At 46.7% G+C, this 20032-nt stretch overlaps 1 protein-coding gene across 7 annotated transcripts; it reads left to right on the top strand.

The window, feature by feature from the left end:
* The first annotated feature begins 2364 nt into the window (after positions 1-2364).
* Positions 2365-9544, top strand: LOC149915288 (zinc finger CCCH domain-containing protein 11A-like). 7 transcript variants are annotated; one of them, XR_016459250.1, is made up of 9 exons: positions 2365-5660; positions 6150-6337; positions 6592-6715; positions 6939-6994; positions 7097-7238; positions 7490-7576; positions 7870-8185; positions 8442-8613; positions 8874-9544. XR_016459250.1 is itself a non-coding variant. In XM_090122606.1 (8 exons), the coding sequence occupies exons 2-7, from the start codon at positions 6284-6286 to the stop codon at positions 8151-8153; spliced, it is 747 nt and encodes a 248-aa protein (XP_089978732.1). In that variant the 5' UTR covers positions 2365-5660; positions 6150-6283; the 3' UTR covers positions 8154-8185; positions 8874-9544. The 7 variants fall into 7 exon arrangements, 5 of the variants coding, with proteins under 5 accessions (XP_089978732.1, XP_089978730.1, XP_089978731.1 ...); XR_016459251.1 differs by having other exon boundaries at positions 8442-8617; XM_090122606.1 differs by lacking the exon at positions 8442-8613.
* The last annotated feature ends 10488 nt before the right edge of the window (positions 9545-20032 follow it).

The following is a 20032-nucleotide window of genomic DNA, read 5'->3' as shown; positions in this document are numbered from 1 at the left end:
TTTTTTATTAAAATTGGCTGTGTGATGGGGAATCATGGATGTTTCACCGTGTTATCATTTTCACACCCACAGCTGAGCAGCATAGAAATGGTTTCACTGCTGGGTTCTGAGCCAGGGAGGGGATGCCTGTTGCCAAGTGGGAAGCAGGGACTGAACTGGGACGAGGTGCCATCCCAGTGTCACAGCTCATCTACACTCAGTGTATTGACTCCAAGTGCTCTCCAGTGTAGGAAATATCCAAATAATTTTCTAGGACGGTATCTCTGATAAAGCAGATTTTATTTGCAATTGCAATGGCAGGCCTCCTGCAAGCAGGAGAACCCACAGAAAACAGTTACATCTTTTATTCCCTATTCCCCGACGCTTATCTCTTACTCCCCTGGTTCCTCATTGGCTGAATACTTCAGGTTCACAATCTTCTTGATGCTTCACTAAACATGAAAACACTGGACAAACATAAATTTTTGCTGCCTAAGCGTAAATCTGTAGTTAATTAACTTATTCCACACCTGATCATTATTTTGCGGATATCTGCTTGTCCTTCTTTATACAAAGATAAGCTTGGGAGAGAGGCAGGGGAGTATCCTGGTGCCTGCCTTCACACCCCAACCTTCTCATGGAGTGAGACAATTCGGCCTTGTGTAGAGGCCCTAACTTCTTTGATGTTTGCTAAATCTGTCTTTCTTTTGCTAAGAGTTTCTTATCGTAACAGAACAGCTCTACAGTATGTTTTCTAATCCTTAGCACACTATACTCTCATTGTTTGGAACATTTAACAACTATTACAGTTTTGCAAGAAAGAATTAATCACATAATTCAGTAATAATGTTTCTAAAACATGCCGCTAACGTATACAGTATTTTACTTCAAGTATTTCTAAGGATAAGTTACAGAGTACAAATGCATTATGTTCTACTTCTTCAAACCAATTGCTACTTTTTAATATCAAATGCAGAAACCAACATTCCATTCCCACACCAGTTCCCAGGAATGCATTGCTTTGTGCGATATTAAGAGCAGGGACATTGCGGGCTTAAATGTGGCCTTCCTCTCCGGGCCGTTTCCTATTACCTCCTGGTCAAAGAGAAATATGCAGCCCCAGAAGACTTGGCCTAGCTGAACATGACTGAGACCCAAATTTTCTGTGGATTGACCAAGACTCTGCAGAAAACCCTATGGTTTCCTCCCCTTTGCTCTCTCACCCTCCCTAAACATGTCTGGTGACAGCTGAACTTTCCCAGGCTCTGGGCCAACTCTGTAGCAGACTCCCATCCCACATTTTTGCTTTAAGTCAGGTGTCCTTTCCCCTACTCATCTTGTGGCAGCCACAGCACTGAGTGCAGGAAAAGGCCCTCCAGGAGCAGATGGGGCTGTGCTGTGAACCAAGTGTAGGGCTCAGCACTTGGGTCAAAGCCTCAGAAAATCATGTTTTAAGAAACACAACAAAAAACTCTCCCCATCATGGGAGAGGAAGGGATGCAGGGAAACGAACCACACTCCTCTAATTAGATCCACATCTCGTGCCCATGTGGACTCAGAACTGGGAACAGAAGGCTGCTCTGCTGCTCTGCTGCCTCAGCGACGGTGCAGTGGTTGGTGGGCACCACTGCAGCCATGCTGCTCCAGCTGACATTCTCTATCCTTCTAAATAGGAGCAGTTTGTGTGCAAGAGACTATTTTCACTGCACCTGAACTCATTCATCTCTCCCGAACTAACAGCAGAGGCATAAAGAAACACGCTTCATCTCGCACTGCCGTGCACCACCAGTGAGCGCTTTCCTCGTGGCATGGATGCAGCCCGTGCTCGCCGCTCTCTAGGAAGGCCCGCACGGCGCGGGCGCGGGCGCGGGCGCGGGCGCGGGCGCGGGCGCGGGCGCGGGCGCGGGCGCGGGCGCGGGCGCGGGCGCGGGCGCGGGCGCGGGCGCGCTGAGGTCCACCACGTCCCCGCCCTCGTCCTCCTGCAGCCCCAGCCGAGGCCCGGCCGCCCCGGGGTCCTCGAAGCAGAGCGGGTGCACGGCGCGGGGCAGTGCCGCGGGCAGCCGGGCCGGGGCCACGCGCAAGCGCGCGGTGATAACGCAATGACGGCGCGACGGGGGTTGGAAAGGACCCCGCGCGAGCGCCCCCCCCCCCCCCGTTCCGCCGACCGACCAATGGGAGCGCGGAGGAGGCGGGGCCGAGCGCGGGCTCTCCGCCAGTGGCGGCCGTGGCCGCGGGGCTCCGCGATGGCGCTGGCGCGGCGCCACGGCAGAGCAGTGGGGCTCCGTGCGGGGCAAAGCGGTGCTCCGCCGCCCGCCGCCCCACTGCCGCCCGCCCCGTGCCTCGGGGACGCCGGGCGGTCAGGGGAAGGCGGCGCGGGGGCACCGTCGCCGGCCCCGTCCGGCCCCCGTCGGAACCGAGCCGTTCTACGGAGTCATCGTTGCGGCGAGGCGCCGCCGAGCTGCGAGAAGCGGTGGCTGACCGCGAGCGGCGGGACCCGGCCGGCGTCCGGGAGCTGCTCCTGGCTGAGCCGGGCAGCCCCGAAAGAGAGGGAGCGATCCCACGGATCGAGACGCGTTCGAACCCGGCACGGAGTTAGCAAGAGCGTTCGGTTCTCGCTCGGCCCGATTAATCGGGGCGCTGTGCTGAGCTGCTGCCCCGCAGCTGCAGTCCCCAAGTGCTGTTTTCCATCGGTCTGTCTGTCCCCGTGCGGAGCTCCCGGAGCTGCGTGAAGCCGACGTGGAGCCGTCTCCCCCCAGATCCCCTCCCCTCCTCAGCACTGTGTGGGAAACGGCTGGGGTGGGAATTCTGGGAGAGCTGGTGCAGCTCAGCCTGCAGAAGAGGAGGTTCAGGGCGATCCTAGGCACAGCCATCAGTCCCTGCAAGGAGGTGCAGAGAGGAAACGTCCGCTCCCCCGAGCACCGTGTATGGCTATGAGAATGATGGAGGGTGTATTAAATGTAGAACATGCACCTGAACTTAAGATTACTGTGACACAGGGATGACATTTTCATATCTCCTTTCTATATCCTTTTAGCAGTTGGGTTAAAGCCTCCTGAGATCATATGAATGGTAAATCTCGCTTGTCAAACCTGATGTCATTCTATGTCCAGGTGACCCGCTTAGTGGGTGAAGGTGAGGCTGTTGATGTGGTCTGCCTGGACTTCAGTAATGCCTTTGATGCTGTCCTTCACAACATTCTCGTGGAGAAGCTGGCTGCCCATGGTTTGGATGGGCATACGCTCTGCTGGTTGAAACACTGGCTGGATGGCCAGGCCCAAAGAGCTCTGGTCAATGGAGTTAAATCCAGTTGGCAGCTGGTCACGAGTGGTGTCCCCCAGGGCTTGGTACTGGGGTCACTTCTATTTAACATATTTATTAATGATCTTGATGAAGGGATTGAGTGCACCCTCAGTAAGTTTGCAGATGACACCAAGTTGTGAGGGAGTGTTCATCTGCTGGAGGGGGGAAAGGCACTGCAGAGGAACCTGGACAGACTGGATCAATGGCAAACTGTATGAGTTTCAATAGGGCTGAGTGTTGGGTTCTGGGGGCTGGTCTCTTCTCGCTTGTGACAGGATAAGGGGAAATGGCCTCAAGTTGTGCCAGGAGAGTTTAGGTTGGATATCAGGAAAAACGTCTGTACAGAGACGGTGGTTAAGCACTGGAACTTAGAGAGAAGGAAGTGGTGCGGGACCACGTCAAGGGCCTTGCATGAGTCCAGGGAGATGACATCAGTTGCTCTCCTGTTGTCCATCAGTATCAACACTGCACCACAAAAGGCCACCAGATGGTGGTGCCTTGGTGCAGCTGTGCTGGCTGTCCTGGATCACTTCTTCATCTCTCAGCTGCCTTCACAACTCTTCTGGGAAGATCTGCTCCATGATCTCAAATACTTAGGAGGTCGCCATGACTTATGCGCTAAGCAGGTGTAGCATGGAAACTTCTTACTCTGAAGAGAAGCCAATGTGAATGTGTTCTGGAAGAATTAAGCAGAATGTGATACAGCCAGCAGAGTTAAGAAATAGCTGTAAAGCAGGATAACAAAGATTTAAAGATGTTTACAAATGTGGTAGAGATTGCTGTCTACAACCAAGCACACACGGCTGAGCACACTCTCTTGTCTCTATCCCAATTCTAGAAATACCCAGAGCTCAGTATTCTCTTGCTTTCATTTACTTACATGAACCATTTTAAAATGCATGTTGTTATAGGCTGGAACAGGCTCTAGTGCCTAAAGCCACAGCTTGAGAGGCCAACACCAGCCCTGGGGCCTAAAAACACAGCCAGAGAGACCAGCATGGGCCCCAGGATCTGAAGCCACAGCCACAGCCAGTGAGGCCAGCACAGGCTCTGGGGTGAAAAGACACAGCCACAGCTTGAGAGGCTGGCACCGGCCCCAGGGCCTAAAGCCACAGCCTGAGAAGCTGGAACAGTCCTGGGGCCTAAAGCCACAGAGAGGCCGGCACCAGCCCTGGGGCCTGAAGCCACATCCACAGCCAGACAGGCTGGCATTGGCCCTGTGGCCTAAAACCAAAGCCTGAGAGGCCGGCACTGGCCCCGAGGCCTGAAGCCACAGTGCGAGAGGCCAGCACCAGCTTCAGGCCCAAATCCACAGCCACTGCCTGAGAGGTTGGCACAGACCCCAAGGACTGAAGCCACAGCCAGAGAGGCCAGCACCAGCCATGGGCTGTAAAGCCACAGTTACAGCCACAGAGGCCGGCACCAGCCCTGGGGCTTAAAGCTACATCCACAGCCAGATAGGCTGGCACCGGCCATGGGGTCTAAAGCCACAGACAGAGAGCCCAGCACCAACCCCAGGGCCTAAAGCCACAGCCAGAGATGCTGACACTGGCCATGGGGCTTAAAGCTACAGCCACAGCCAGACAGGCCAGTACCAGCCCTAGGGGCTAAAGCCACAGCCTGGAAAGGCTGGAAACAGTCCAAGGACTTAAGGCCACAGCCACAGCCAGAGAGGCCAGCAATGGCCCCGGAGCCCAAACCCACAGACAGACAGACCAGCATCAGCCCTGGGGCCTAAAGCCACATCTATAGCCAGAAAAGCTGGCACCAGCCCTGGGGACCAAAGACACAACCCAAGAGGCTGGAACAGTGCAGGGACTTAAAGCCACAGCCAAAGCCAGTGAGGCCAGCACTGGCCCAAGGGTCTAAAGCCACAGTCCAAGAGGCTGACACCGGCCCCAGGACCGGAAGCCACAGTCAGAGGCCAGCACTGGCCCTGGTGCATACAGATGTGCATTCCTATTGCTTCCTACTAGTTCCCCTGGGACTCCATTGACCACTATGAGGCCATATTGGTCTTTTCTGGTTTTTATTGGGCTGCACAAGAGTCATCTTCACTTCTCTGTTATTTTATTTCAAATTACCCCATTGGGTGACCATGGTGTTAGTTTCCTAAAATTTGGATCTGGGAGGCGTCCATTTCCTTCACTTATGATGGAAGCACAGAAGCAACTTGGGCACTCACTGAGGTCACAGTCGTTGCTGGGGTGGGAGTGTTTGTGCCACAGCTGGTGAGCAGAGCTGGTGCTCTGGTGAGTGTGCTGCATGCAGAGACTGAGCTGTGAACCTTCTTTGAGAGAGATCACCCTGTGAGGGCCTGTTGGAAGCACTGCTGCAGTGTGTGTGTGAACTGGGCACAGCTCAGGCTGAGCAGTGACCAGGTGAGCTGGGTTTGGTGCTGGGTGGTTGTTGGGAGGTCTCTCAGCAGAAAAGCTGGGCTGAGAAGGGGTTTCCAGCTCTGGCAGTGCCCCTCAGCATGGCTGTTTCCAGGAGAAATGAGTTCTTGTTGAGAGTCCATCCCATGTTTCGGTGAGGATGATGAAATGTCATTTCTTCCCTGGAAAATTGCTGCCAGGCCCCCACCTTCATGTCAGACATTAAAAAGGAAGGAGAGCACAGGCTTCATAGAGTGCAACTTGTGCCTCACTGCCCCACAGATGGCTGGGTGCAGAGCTACTGAGGAAATGGAGAAGAGCACTTGCTGACACAAGCCATGGCAGTCAGACACAAGCTGGAGCTAGCATTGGGTAGCTCTTGCAGCCAGCTGATTTTCAGACATTGCCCTCCTCAAAAGACTACATTGCATGGCAGAAGAAAGCTGGGAAAATGCTTCTTCCTCATGATTTTTCACTTGTTGATACTTTCTGCAGAGTTCCTGTCCAAAAGGAGATTTTGGGAATCAAGACAGTCTTAGGAAGAGTGAAGTCAGCTCTTTCCAGGAGGAGGAGGAGTTCCTGTGGAGAGAGCCTTCTGAACTTGGGCTTCCTCTGAGACTTCAGTGGTCATGTCTCAGCAAGAAGATGACCATGGCTCCAATTCCTCCTCTATGAATGGAAAGGTATGGCCGGGTGTCTTTTGCTGGTTTTTCTTCCTTGTTTTCAAGGGGAAGAGGTGGAGCAAGGGGAGACCTACTGGTCCTTTGTGAGCTCAATAACTGGTTGGGTTCTGCGTTCACTGCTGACAGCCCTGGGCATGGCACAGGCTGTATTTTCCCTGAGTGATAAATATCTTTCTATCTCTGGCACGATCTAGAACCACTCTACAAACCTTGGCTGCCCGTTTCCTCCAACGTTTCTTCTTTTCTCTCTTCAGAAGCAGCGCGACGTGGCTCCCTGTGTTTGGGAGCAGCAGCCAGCAGGCTGCCAGAGATCCAATAGCACCTTGCAGCGTGCAAAGGGACTCCATAGGGATGAACCGTTCTTACCACCATGCAAAAGTGAGTCACTTCAGTCCTCTGTCATGAAGTATGGAGGAATGCATTTTAAGTATTCTGAGTGGGAGCAGTGCTGTAGAGATGTCAAGTAACCATTGTGGAGCATTAGGGAAGCTGACAGTGACAGCTGATGGCAACAGTGAGACAGAAGTGTGTGTATAAGTGGTGGTGCCCAGAGCTGTGTGAATTCCCCTTAGGGACAAAAAATCTGTCTCGACTTTTGCAGCTGATGGCGTTTTGTTTGCTGATGCAGCTTTGCTCTGCAGAATGCAGAACTGTCAGGTAGACTGGGGTTCCTTTGCTGCTATCTGAGCAGGAATGAGAGCAGTAATGCTTTCTGTAAGTGCATTGCAGTTTAAACATCAATTTCTGTTTTGGTTGTAGGACAGCGTCTTTTGGTTTTTGGGGGTTGGGCATGAGCTAAGAGAACAATGTGAAACCAACACTCGATCTGTTGTTGAAGGGATGGAACCTGTGCGTCCAAGGGATGGTGCAAGGCAAGGGGGGAAATGGAAAGCCTCCACAGGTAAGAAGCTCTTGTGAGCTGTGGTGTGGGTACCTGCCTCTAAATAGGGCTGCATGAGGGTGTGTGTGTGATGGAGGAGAGAGGAAACAGCATAGCAGTTCTGTGCTGGCTGCAGGAAAGGCACACCGTTGTAGCAGCAGAAGGGCAAATTGAAGAAACTACGCTTGAGGACCGGAAGTTTGTGGTTGGCTGTGCTAGAATGTTCCTCTGAAGAGATGCTCTACATGTCTTTCTTGTTTCCTTTCTGTCAGAAGCTGATGCAAGCAGCCTTCCAGCAAAGCGCAGCCTTGCAGAAGGGCAAGGCAGAAGCACCGAGTGTGGCACAGCACCAAAGAGAGGTACAGACACACAGCAGTTGTCTGGATTTGGTGCATTGTCTTTCTAGCTAGGCTTTCTGTTCTTTCTGGGACTGATGTTGTTGTGTGTTGCTTGGGGTCTTAATCCCTGGGATTTACAGTTACCTTTCCTGTCCTGTTTTGTAATCTGAACCCAACGTTCACCCAAGATCCTAAAATTCCTTACTGTGAACACTCGAGATGAGAGTTCCTAGTACTGTGGCCCATTTTGCAGACTGAAAGTAGCCTTGGACTCTCTTTAAATCTTGTTGCTTCTCCTTTCTTGATTCTAACAGGGAGAGGTGCTGAGCCAAATGGAAGGATCTATGCAAAAGCAATGCAGGAAGTCCTTTATGAGAGAGCTTGTCTCCAGTCTGGAGGGCTTCCTATAGCAGCAGGTCCCAGCTCAGGGGGAAGACCTTCCCCTGCCGTGTGCCCCTGCTCTGTCTCCAAGACCCTGGCTGGATGTAAATGCAAGGGCTTGGAAGAAGAGAATCAGACAGCAGTGCAGTTGCCTGCTAGCAAGAGAGCGAGGGGTCAGAGCAGAGATAGCATGTTGGCTCCAGCAGCACACCCTTGAGCCTGCTGCAGGACACAGCTTCAAGCTAAGAGGTAAGAAGGTGCTGTGGTACCCACCCTGGTAGGTGCTGCCCTAATCAAGCACTTTGAATTTGCTTAGGGTTTGCTTTTTCCTTCTCTGTAGAGGGGAAAGAGTTGAAGGCTACCAAGTCCAAGGGCAAGGACATGTCAGAATGCGTAACCCCGTCTCTTTCCATTAACTCCATGATGGTCTTCCGTATGTCCCCCTGGAAATGTCATTCGCTGAGAAGCTTCCTGGTCAAATTTCATTTTTATTCTTGCTTTATAGCAAGAAGACAATGACAAAAAGAGAGGAGAAGGGAATTGATGAAGGCTTCCCTCAGAGCTGCCGCTACACATGCAACAGAAAAACACCCAGCTGTGCATTTGTGGAAATCACACTGTCAGTGAGAGCTGCCTAGGGGAGCTTGGATGCCTTCCTCTGGTTTGAGAAGGACGTGGTTGGTAATGGATGGAGGGTTTTGCTGTGATAAAGAAGCTTGCCATGTCAGGCATTAGGACCTTTGAAACTGCGAGCCCACAGCAGAGCATGAATCTTACCATAGGCAATGTGTTATGGGAAGTAATGTCAGTGACCTCAATTGCAGGAACGTGCTGTTCTGCATGGGGCCATTCTGGAAGTTTACTGATCAGACTTTCTTAATGAGATCTCCCTTGGTTGTTTCTGTCCTATTTTTACACTTGCTCTGTTTCTTTGCAGTCCTCCGCAATGAACAGCCTTGTGGAGATGATGCAGAAGCTGCAGCTGAAGGAGTAAGAGGAGGAGCATCAGAAGGCAGCAGCTACAGTGTGCAGTGTTACAGGGCAGCACTGTGAGTGCTGCCCAACTTGACACTCTATGTCTTTTGTGGCTGCACTCAATCAATAAATGATCACAATTACGGATTCACAAAGAGCGCACAGCCCGATTTGTCCAGCAGCATTCCATGAGCTGCTGCGTGACTTTTTGATGTACTCACACACACACCTGTGCAATCACACACACATGCGTGCACATCCTTGCACACCTGTGTGCACACACCATCCATATGAACGCAAATGTATGCAAAATCACAAAGCCTTGTGCAAAGACCTTGGTGCACATACCCATGTTCATGCACATACATATGTACATGCACATGTGTGGAAACCCATCGCTTTGCACACTCATGTGAATGAATACATGAGCATAGATCCAGCCTTGCAGTCATGTGCACACACACACTTTTGTAACCTCATCCTTCTGTCTAGCCATGTGCACGGGCACCCATGTGCACCATCCAACCCCCTTTGCACACCTACATACTCACACAATCTTGCACACCCTCATTTGCTTTCATAGACGTACGCAACCTATCCCTTTATATATGTACATGCAAACACCTTGCAGAAAACATCCCATTACACGTGCAGATGTGCAACCCTACCCCTTTGTGCACCCCTCTGCACACGCACACATGTAACCCCATCTCTGCACTCTCCATGTGCACGTGAAGTCCTGTGGCACCACATCCTTCATGCCCAGCCATGTACACATACATCCATGTGCACCATCCTCCTCCCTTTGCACACCCTCCTCCCCACTCTCACTCATTTGCACATGTGTGTGCCCCTCCAAACCCCAATTTCCCCACACCCCCATCTCTCACATCCTTTGTGCACAACCCCCCTATTACAAAGCCCCTTGTTGGGGCTTTTGCAGCACCATTTAGCAATCCCCCCCCTAACGAATATTTATAATAATAGCTCAAAAATCCAGATTGTTTTTAATTAGTATTTTTAATTAAAACACAACCTTACAACCAAGGCCATGAATCTTTATCACTGGACTGTGAGATACTCTTGGCAGTGAATTCTCTCTCTACCACTGGTTTTGTAGCAGTCATTGTTACATTTGCCTTGATATCCCTCTGGTTCTCTGTACATGTCCCTTTCTAAAATCGTACTTCTCACTTGGGAAATCCCCTCACAACCTTTCCTCTTTGCCTTTGTGTACGGAACATCTGTATTTTATCCTTCTTTGTATGAACTTTATTACAATCTTTGGGCTGTAATACCCCTGACAATGAAAACAAAAATTTTTAATGTGATGCTGCTGTGTTTTGTACCAATTTCCAAATCAGCGCTCCTTTGGTCTCTTAATTAGGACAGGGGGAAGGGGAGCAGATAAAACTCCCCACTGGCCCACAGTTTAGGATTTGTGGTATGTTTTTCTGCAAAAATGCACAGTTGCTGTTTTTAAATTTGGAAAGAGACGGTAAAATATACATGGAAAGTGTTGAGAAGCCGGAGTCTGTGTAGGTACAGAAAGTTGTTGGATGCCTTCTGTCTGTGGGAATCTTTGTGGAAAAGTGACTTTATGTAGCTTAAATGTCTGCCTTCTGACACAAAAGCAAAATGGAGCTAGGAATGTATTCTTACTTCCATAATAATAGCGTCAGAAGGAAACATTCTGAGACTCTCAACCAGCAACTACAAACTCTCTGTAGTGGTTCACCGCGAATGCCGCTTTCTGCCATTAAGAATGAAATAGAACAATTCTGTAGCCGGAAAAGTGAGACATCACACACCTGCTTTCCTCCGAGGGAGGGAGATTTTTTCGCAGCCTGGCAAGGAGCGATATTGACTACAAGTAATATTGTCCTTCATAGCGGCATTACTCGACATACTAATCATTGTAATTAGGGAGAGACTTCTTCTCTCCTTCTTCACAGAAAGTAAATGTGTAGAAATGGTGGAAGAAACAAGGCCCGGTGTCCCTCTACCCCACAGTACAACCCTGTGACTCCCGGTCTCTCCTGGTCCCCCTCAGACCCTTTTAGTGTCCCCTGTGCACCCCAGTGTCTCCAGTTCTCCTCAGAGCTGTGCAAAGCCATCCTGTGAGTTTCAAATCCCCCCAGTGCCCCCAAAGCCCTCAAACCCCCCCCCGTGCTCCACATTTTCCCCCAGGCTCACCCAGTGCCCACATTTTTTCTGCAGTCCTTCAGTCCCAGAGCCAGCCAGTGCACCACAAAGTAGCAAAAAAAGAAGAAAACAGGTATTTCTAAAAAGACTGACATATTATTTGGAGAAAATAGCATATATTTCAGAGAAAACTGGTAATTCTTGGAAAAAATGTCAGATTTTTAATGCCCAATTTTAGAAGGGAAAACGGTAATTCTGAGAGAAAATGTCATATTTTCGGAAGAAAACACCATATTTAGGATCGGAAAGTACTATTCTTGGGAGAAAATGTCAAAGAATTGGTAGAAAGCAGGTATTTCAGGGAGAAATTATCATATATTTTAGAGAATGCTGGTGTGTCTGGGAGAAAACATTTTTAGTGGAAATATAATATTAAGGATAGGAAACTGGTATTTCTAAGAGAAAATGTGGAATAATTGGAAAATGTCATACTGATGATAGCAAAGTAGTATTTTTGAGAGGAAATATAAGGAATTCCTAAGAAAGCTGCTAAACTCAGGAGACTATATCGTATTTTGTTGGAAAACGTCCCCTATTAATGAGAATGCTTGAATTTCTGGAAGAAAATATCATATGCTTGTGAGAAAGCTGGTATTTCTGTGAGAAAACATCATATTTCTGGGAGAAAATGTCATATATTTGGGAGAATGCTGGTATTTCTGGGAGAAAATATATTTTTGGAGGTAACTCTCATATTAAGGATTGAAAGGTGGTGTTTCTGGTTGAAAATGTCATATATTTGGGAGAAAGCTGGTATTTCTGGCAGAAAATATACTATTTCGGTTTGAAAAAGTCACATTTGGTATTGTAATGTAATATTTTGTGGATGAAACATGAAGTATATGTAAGAAAATCTGTATTTCTGGTAGAAAATGTCATCTATTTGAGGAGAAACCTGGTATTTCAGGGAGCAAATCTCCTTCTCTGGGGAGAACACGTCCTGTTTGGGATGGAAAAGTAGTACTTGTGGGAACAAATGTCATGTATTTGGGAGAAGGATGGTATTTCTGGGAGGAAATACCATATGTTTGGAAGAAAGTGTCATATTTAGAATTTAAATATGATAGTTCTGGTCGAAGATGTCATCTATTTGGGCGAAAACTAGTATTTCTGGGTGAAAATGTTTTATTTTTGGAAGAAAATGCCGTAGTTTGGGGGAAAAACTGGCATTTCTGGTAGAAAATGTCATAGTTGTTGGAGAAAATGTCATCTTCAGGATTGTAATGTCGTATTGTTTGGAGAAAACATGAGATATTTCTAAGAAAAGTGGTATTCCCAGGAGACATAGAAGAGACATACTCGAATAGAAGACATTCCCACAATTTCCCACCTTTCTCCCTCAAGTATGTCATTTTCTCCCAAAAATATCACATTTCAGTTGGAAAGTTTACCCTTTCTTCCAAAAATAGGATATTTTCTCCCAGAAATACCCAGTTTCTTACAACTACCACACGTTTTCTCCCAAAAAGACTAGATGGCAATACAAAATATGACACTTGCAACCAAGAAGAGGACACTTTCTCCCAGAAATACCACTTTTCTCCCCAAGAGAGGAGATTTTCTCCCAATTGGATGACATTTTCTGTAAGAAAGAGCTGTTTTCTTCCCTCCAGAGGACATTTTCTTCTCCAAAGAGGACATTTGCTCCCAGAAATACCGCTACTCTTAGAAATACCTCCATTTCCTCCCAAATCTACTCCATGACACGCCTCATGATGACACTCCCAGATTTTCTTACATTTTCTCCCAGAAATACCACTTCGATCCCAAAGAGATGGCCTTTTCCCTCTCAAGCATCTGTTTTCTCACAAAGACCAGGCATTTTCTCCCAGAAACACCAGCTTTCTCACAGAAATATGACCTTTCCCCCCCATATCAGACATTTTCTCCCTGAAATACCAGGACTCATAGGAATACCTCCCATTTCCTCCCTTATATACCACATTACACTCCTCAAGAGGACAGTTTCTTCCTGAAATGTGGCATTTTCTCACAGATAGACCATTTTTATCCCCAAGAGGGCTCATTTTCTCCCAGAAATACCACTACTCCAAGAAATAGCTCCCATGCTCTACCAAAAATGCTCCTCAAGATCACACTTACTCCCATCAAGATGGCATTTTGTCACAGAAATACCAGGTTCTACCCCCAAAATAGGACATTTTCTCTCCAAAACAAGGTACACCAGTTTTCTCCCAAAGATGGGATATATTCCCCCGGAAATACCTGCTTATTTGTTAATATAGGGCATCTGAGAAATACCTTACTTTTTCTACTAAAAATACTCCCCTAATATTTTGGCATTTTCTCTCAGAAATACCGCATTGTGATTGGAAATATGATTTCTTTTTCAGGAATATGATATTTACTCCCATAAATGGAATGTTTCATACAAATACTTCAAGTTTTCTCTAGATACACTGTTTTATTTTTCAAAAAAAAAAAAAAAAAAAAAAAAAAAGCAAAAAAAGGGACATTTTCCCTCAGATATGCCATTTTTAGCGGAAATATTTGGCATTTTTCTCACAGAGATTCAATTTTTCCCGTAGGTATGGCATTTTCTTTCAGAAATTCCACGTTTTTCACAAATTTATGATCCTTTCCTTTCAAAAGAATTTAGAAAATTGCTAATTCCCGGGAAAAATTTCATACATTAGGGAGAAAAGTGATATTTCTTTGTAAAATATCTTTTTTTTTTTTTTGGAGAATGCTGGTATTTCTGGTGTCAGATGTCACTTTTGTGGAGTGAATAGGTTTTTCTTGCTGAAAAGCTCCAATTTTTTTCAATGAGACTGGTATTTCTGGATGATAATGTGATATTTCTGATTAATTTGGTATTTTTAATTGTAAGGTCATATCCCTTATGAATACGAACTGTCAGTCGAAAGACAGATATATGCACTTCCTACACAGCACAGCGTGGAGGATTCTGTCTGTACACAAGGCGACTATGTACCAGTTTTCAGCAACACAAACTCTCCACAGCGATTCATCGCGAGTGCTGCTTTCAGCCTCCAGCAGCATTCCCGTTTTTCTCGGGAACCGAGAATGTGCACCTTCAGCATTTTCTCCAAGCAGGGGCGTTTTTCTCTACAGTATAGAAAGAATGGCACTCAGCTTTCTGTAACATCCTCCCTGAAAGCACAACACGTGTCGCTCCTCGAACTTCTAGCTGCCTTATTAGAGGGGGTTTTCACTTCTACTCTTTTCGTCACAGAATGCTGACGTGTAGTAGCAACGGAGAACCAACACAAAAAATAGAAATAAAGGGAAAGACAGAAGAATGAGAGACAAGCGTAGTGAATTCTGCATGTACACAAGGAGAAGTCAGAACCACTCCTTTGCGATGTGCGCAGAAGAAGCCGCTCATCGGAGAAAAGCATCCGGCTGAAGTCGCCCTTTCTCGGCATCCGAGAGAAACGAGACCGCTGCTGAAGGCTGCAAGCGGCATTCGGGGAGAACCACGATTTACCGGCCAGCAACTGCAAACTCTCCGTAGCGGTTTTCAGAGAGTGGTGCTGTCGACTAATGAGAGCGAAGTAGCGGAATTCCGATGCTGAGAACGTGTGAATTCAGCCTACTGCTTTTCCTCCGAACAGGGTTTTTTTTTGTCCGCAGGCAAGAATCAATCGCTGTCGACTTTCTACAACGTTCTCCGTGAGAGCACCACATCTGTAGGTCCCCGAATATTCAGCTGCCTTATTAGAAAGTGCTTTCCATTTTTCTCTATTTCATCACAGAATGCAAGAAATGTCATAGCAGGGAAAGCTTTTCCCATCCATACCTTCTCGTCACAGGCATCAGAATTGTAGAAACGGGGAACCACCCAGAAACCAGGACATAAATTTAAGAAAACCTGTATTTCTGGTAGAAAATGTCATCTCTTTGGGAGAATCATGGTTTTCATGAATAAATGAAATCTCCTTCTTTGGGGAGAAAATGCCATGTATTTGGGGGAAATGGGACACTTCTAGTGGAAAATGGGGAAAAGGCTGTATTTCCGGGTGATAATGTCATTTGATTGGAGAAATCTGTTATTACTTGGAGATTATGTCCAAATCTGGGGAGAAGATGCCGTTCTGTGAGAGAAAAACATGCATTTCTGAGAGAAAATCTCCTAGTTTTGGGTGAAAGTGTCATCTTGAGGATTATAAAAATGAACTTCTTGGAGAAAGTATGAGGTATTTTTAAGAAAACTGGTATTCCCAGGAAACAGTCTCATCTTTTTGAGGGAGGAAGCAGTCATGTATTTGTGACAAAGCTAATATTTCAGGAAGGAAATGTCCTACATTTAAGAGACAACTGCTATTTCTGGCAGAAAATGTCACAAACTTGGGAGAAAAATGGTATATCTGTCATAATATGTCGTGTATTTGGGAAAAAAATGCAACTTGACTGATAAATAGCCTTATGATTGGGCATAACTAAGAGCAATATTGCCTAATTGGGAGGAAATGTGGAGTATTTCAAAGAAAGCTGGCATTTCTGGGAGAAAAGATGGTATTTCCGGGGGAAAATGTCCTCTCTTTGAGGGAATGCTGGTATGTCTGGAAGGAAATCTAATTTTGGAGGAAACTGTGATATGAAGTCTAGAAAAGTATGATGGTGAGTATCATCCTGTGGAGTGTGAAGTAGTACTTGTGGTAGAAAATGTCATCTATTTGGGAGAATGGTGATGTTTGTGTGAGAACAGATCGTGTTTTTGTTGGAAAACGTCACCTTTGGCATTGTCATGTAGTATTTTGTGGATGAAGCATGAAGTATATGTAAGAAAAGCTGTATTTCTGGTAGAAAACGTCATCTGTTTGGGGAGAAAGCTGTTTTTTCAGGGAGCAAGTCTCCTTCTTTGGGGAGGAAATGTCCTCTTTCAGATGGCCAAGTAGTACCTGTGGGAGGAAATGCCATCTTTTTGGGAGAAGGGTGGTATTTCTGGGAGGAAAAGCCATAGGTCTGGAAGAAAGTGTCCTCTTTAGGATTGAAATGTGATAGTTGTGGTGGCAAATGTCATGTGTTTGGGCGAAAAGTAGCATTTCTGGGAGCTAATGTCTTCTTTTTGGAAGAAAATGCCATCCTTCGGGTGCAAAACGGGCATTTCTGAGAATAAATGTCAAGGAATGGGGAGAAAGCTGGTATTTCTGGTCAAAACTATCCTATGTTTGGAAAAAATCAGGAATTTCTAGGTGAAATTGACATCGAATGGGGAGAAAGGTGGTGTTTATGGGAGAAAATGTCCTCTTTTTGTAGAAATTGTCCTCTGTTTTGGAGAAAGGTGTTGTTTCTGGGAGAAAATATCATGTGCTTGGGAAAAAGCTGGTACTTGTGCGAGAAAATGTATTATTTTTGGAGAAAATGTCATCTTGAGGATTGTAATGTCGTATTGTTTGGAGAAATTATGAGGTATTTTTAAGAGAAGTGGTATTCCCAGGAGACAGTATCATCGTTCTGGGGAAGTGGGTGTGAGGTGGTATGTTTGTGAAAAAGCTGGTATTTCTGGAAGAAAACATCCTCTATTTACGAGACAACTGGTCTTTCTGACAGAAAATATCAGCCCTTTGGGAGATGAAACGGCTGCCTGATTGTTAGGAGCAGTGTAATTGGGAGGAAATGTGAAGTATTTCTAAGAGAGCTGGTATTTCTGGGAGAAAAGATGGTATTTCCGGGGGAAAATGTCCTCTCTTTGAGGGAATGCTGGTATGTCTGGAAGGAAATCTATTTTTGTAGGAAACTGCAATAGGAAGGATGGAAAAGTGGTATTTCTGGTAGAAAATGTCCTCTCTTTTGGGAGAAGGCTGGTATTTCTGGGCAAAAATAGTGTATTTCTGGACGGAAATGTGGTCTTTCGAGTTGAAAGTGGTATTTCTGGGAGAAAATGCAATCGACATGAGAGAAAAGTGGTACTTGGGGGAGAATCTATCCTATGTTTGGCTGCAAATGTCACCTGGAACAGTTGAAAATAGTATGTTTTGGAGAAGATGTCAGTTCTTCTGAAGAAAAGTGCTATTTCTGGGAGACTCTACCATCTTTTGTTGTTAAAGGACCCATCTTGGAGAGAATGCTAGTATTTCTGGGAGAGAAGACCATCTATGTTTGAAAAAGCAGGGAGTAGTGAGAGGAAAGATCCTAGTGTTTGGGGTGAAAACAACATCTGGAGGGGATGAGCATGGTGTTTCTGGCAGAAAAAGTCCTGTATTTGTGAAAAAAAAGTGGTATTTCTGGGAGAAAATGACATCTGTTTGGGGAGAGAGCTGTTTTTTCAAAGAGCAAGTCTCCTTCTTTGGGGAGGAAATGTCCTCCTTTGGATGGCCAAGTAGTACTTGTGGGAGGCAATGTCAAGTATTTGGGAGAAGGGTGGTATTTGTGGGAGGAAATGCATTGGTCTGCAAGAAAGTGTCCTATCTAGAATTGATAAGTAGATTCTTGGGATGAAATGGGAGGTATTTCTAAGAGAAGTGGTATTTCTGGGAGAGAATGTCTTCTTTTGGGGGAAACGTTCCTAGATCTGTGAGAAAAATGTGTTTCTTGAAGAAAATGTCTTCTTTTGGGTGGAAAAGATCATTTCCCTGTGAGAAAGCTGTTATTTCTGGGAGAAAATGTTCTTGTCTTTTGGTAAAAGAGATGTTTAGGGGACTAGAATAGTGATCCTGGATGACAATGTGACGTCTTTGTGAGCAAAGTGGTATTTCTGAGGGAAAATGTCCCAGATTTGGGATAGAAAGAGTATATCTGTGATCAAATGCCATATTTCTGGGAGAAAACGTCTGATGTGGGGGGGAGAAGGTGATGTATCTGTGAGAAAGCTGGTGTTTCTGGGAGAAAATGCCTGGTCTTTGTGAGAAAACAGATGCTTGAGGGGGAAAAGGCCATCTCTTTGGGATTGAAGTGGTATTTCTGGGAGAAAATGTAAGAAAATCTGGGAGTAAGTGTTATCATGAGGCGTGTCATGGAGTAGATTTGGGAGGAAATGGAGGTATTTCTAAGAGTAGTGGTATTTCTGGGAGCAAATGTCGTCTTTGGGGAAGAAAATGTCCTCTGGAGGGAAGAAAACAGGCCTTTCTTCCCGAAAATGTCATCCAATTGGGAGAAAATCTCCTCTCTTGGGGAGGAAAGTGGTATTTCTGGGAGAAAGTGTGCTCTTCTTGGTTGCAAGTGTCCCATTTGGTATTGACATGGAGGCTTTTTGGGAGAAAACATGTGGCAGTGGCTATTTCTGGGACGTGTGGCAGTGGGGTATTTCTGGGAGCAAATATCTTCTTTTTGGAAGAGAAGGTGAAATTTCCAAATGGAAAAGTGGTATTTCTGGGAGGAAATGACATAGATGAGGGAGAAAAGTGGGAAAGGGTGGGAAAGAATGTCTTGTCTTGGAGAGAAACGGTGGTCTTTTTGGTGTGCCAAGTGGTGTCTTGGGGAGAAAACATGGTAAATACGGGAGACAATGTCCTCTGGAGGAGTGTCAAGTAGTATTTTGGAGAGCAAATGTCAGGTATTTCTCAGCAAAGTGATGTTTCGGGGAGATAGTAGCAGACTTGGATGGAAAATGACAGGTGTTTGTGAGAAAGCAGGTATTTGGGGGTAAAAAGGCTGTTTTTTTAAGAACAAGCTGGTATTTCTGGGGGAATGTATGCCATCTTTGGGAGAAACCTGGTCTATGTGGGAGAAAAAGTCGTGTATTTGGGAGAAACCTGGTCTATCTGGGAGAAAAGGCCATTTGATGGGAGTAAGTGTGATCTTGAGGAGCGTCAAGTAGTATTCTTGGGATGGAATGGGAGGTATTTCTCAGAGAAGTGGTATTTCTGGGAGAAAATGTTTTGGGAAGAAAATGTCCTATTTTGGGGGCAGAAGGTGGTATTTCTGGGGTCAAATGCCATCTTGATGGGAGTAAGTCTGATATTGAGGAGTGTAAAGTATATTTTTGGTAGAAATTGTGAGCTACTCCTAAGGAAACTGGTATTTCTGGGAGATAATAACATCTGTCTTGAAAAATGATGCCTATTTGCGAGGTGTCTGGCATTTTGGGAAAAAATGCTGTATTTGTATAAATAAAACCGCACTCGGTAAGGGACATAAAGCACAAAGGCAGACCAAAATGCTCTTGTTAGGGCTTTTTTGAAGCCAGGAAAAGCTCTATGCCTGTGCTGGGGCTGGCAGCAGCTGGCAGCTGGTGGGAGGACTGCTGAGGCAGCAGGTTGGAGTCAGCACTGCTCCCTCTTATCTGTGAGATTAACCTTGACCCTGTTCTGCAAGGCTAAAAGCAGCCCAGCTAAGGTGCCTGGTGAGAAGAGGTGAGAAGAGGCGAGAAAAGGTGTTACTGCCCACCGATAACAGGGAGGGCAGTCAGAGTGTGAGCGCAGCCCACACTGCCCATGGCTGCAGCAGTAGGTGTGGGAGGTGGGTCTTGTGGCAGGACACATCAGTGTTCTTGAAGGGACTTGGAATTATTTTGAAGGCTAGTCAGGGAATCCCCTGGGTTTCTCTCTTAGAGAGCAAAGGGGTCCAAGACAGCTGGTGGCTCTTCAGGAAGGAAGTCTTAAAGGTGCAGGAGCTGGCTGTCCCCTTGAGCAGCAAAATGAGCCGGCGGGGATGAAGACCGGCGGGGATGGATGAACAGGGAGCAATTCTTGAGGCTCTGGGAGAACAAGAGAATCTATGTCCAGTGGAAGAAGGGACGGGTGACTCAGAAAGAGAAATTGCTGGGATGTGTAGAGGGAAAATCCAAAGGGCCCAGCTTGAACTCAGCCTGGCCGCTGAGGTTAAAAGGAACAAGGAGCCCTTTTACAAAGACATCAGCGGTATGAACCCTGGAGCGGGTTCAAAGAAGGGTGCCAAAACTGGTGAGGGGTCTGGAGCACAGACCTGACGAGGAGCATCAGAAGGAGCTGGGATTGTTCAGTCTGGAGAAGAGGAGGCTCAGAAACACCT

Source organism: Phasianus colchicus, chromosome 21 (assembly GCF_987193195.1).
Source record: "Phasianus colchicus chromosome 21, bPhaCol1.hap1.1, whole genome shotgun sequence".
Taxonomy (NCBI): Eukaryota; Metazoa; Chordata; class Aves; order Galliformes; family Phasianidae; genus Phasianus; species Phasianus colchicus.
The sequence above is the reverse complement of the archived record's forward strand: the minus strand, read 5'-3'. Positions and strand labels throughout refer to the sequence as shown.

Coding starts and splice junctions, on each gene's coding strand:
- LOC149915288 (XM_090122606.1), top strand. CDS start 6,284: ATGTCTCAGCAAGAAGATGACCATGGCTCCAATTCCTCCTCTATGAAT. Junction 6,716..6,938: donor GTTCTTACCACCATGCAAAA/GTGAGTCACTTC, acceptor CGACTTTTGCAG/CTGATGGCGTTTTGTTTGCT. Junction 7,239..7,489: donor GAAATGGAAAGCCTCCACAG/GTAAGAAGCTCT, acceptor CCTTTCTGTCAG/AAGCTGATGCAAGCAGCCTT.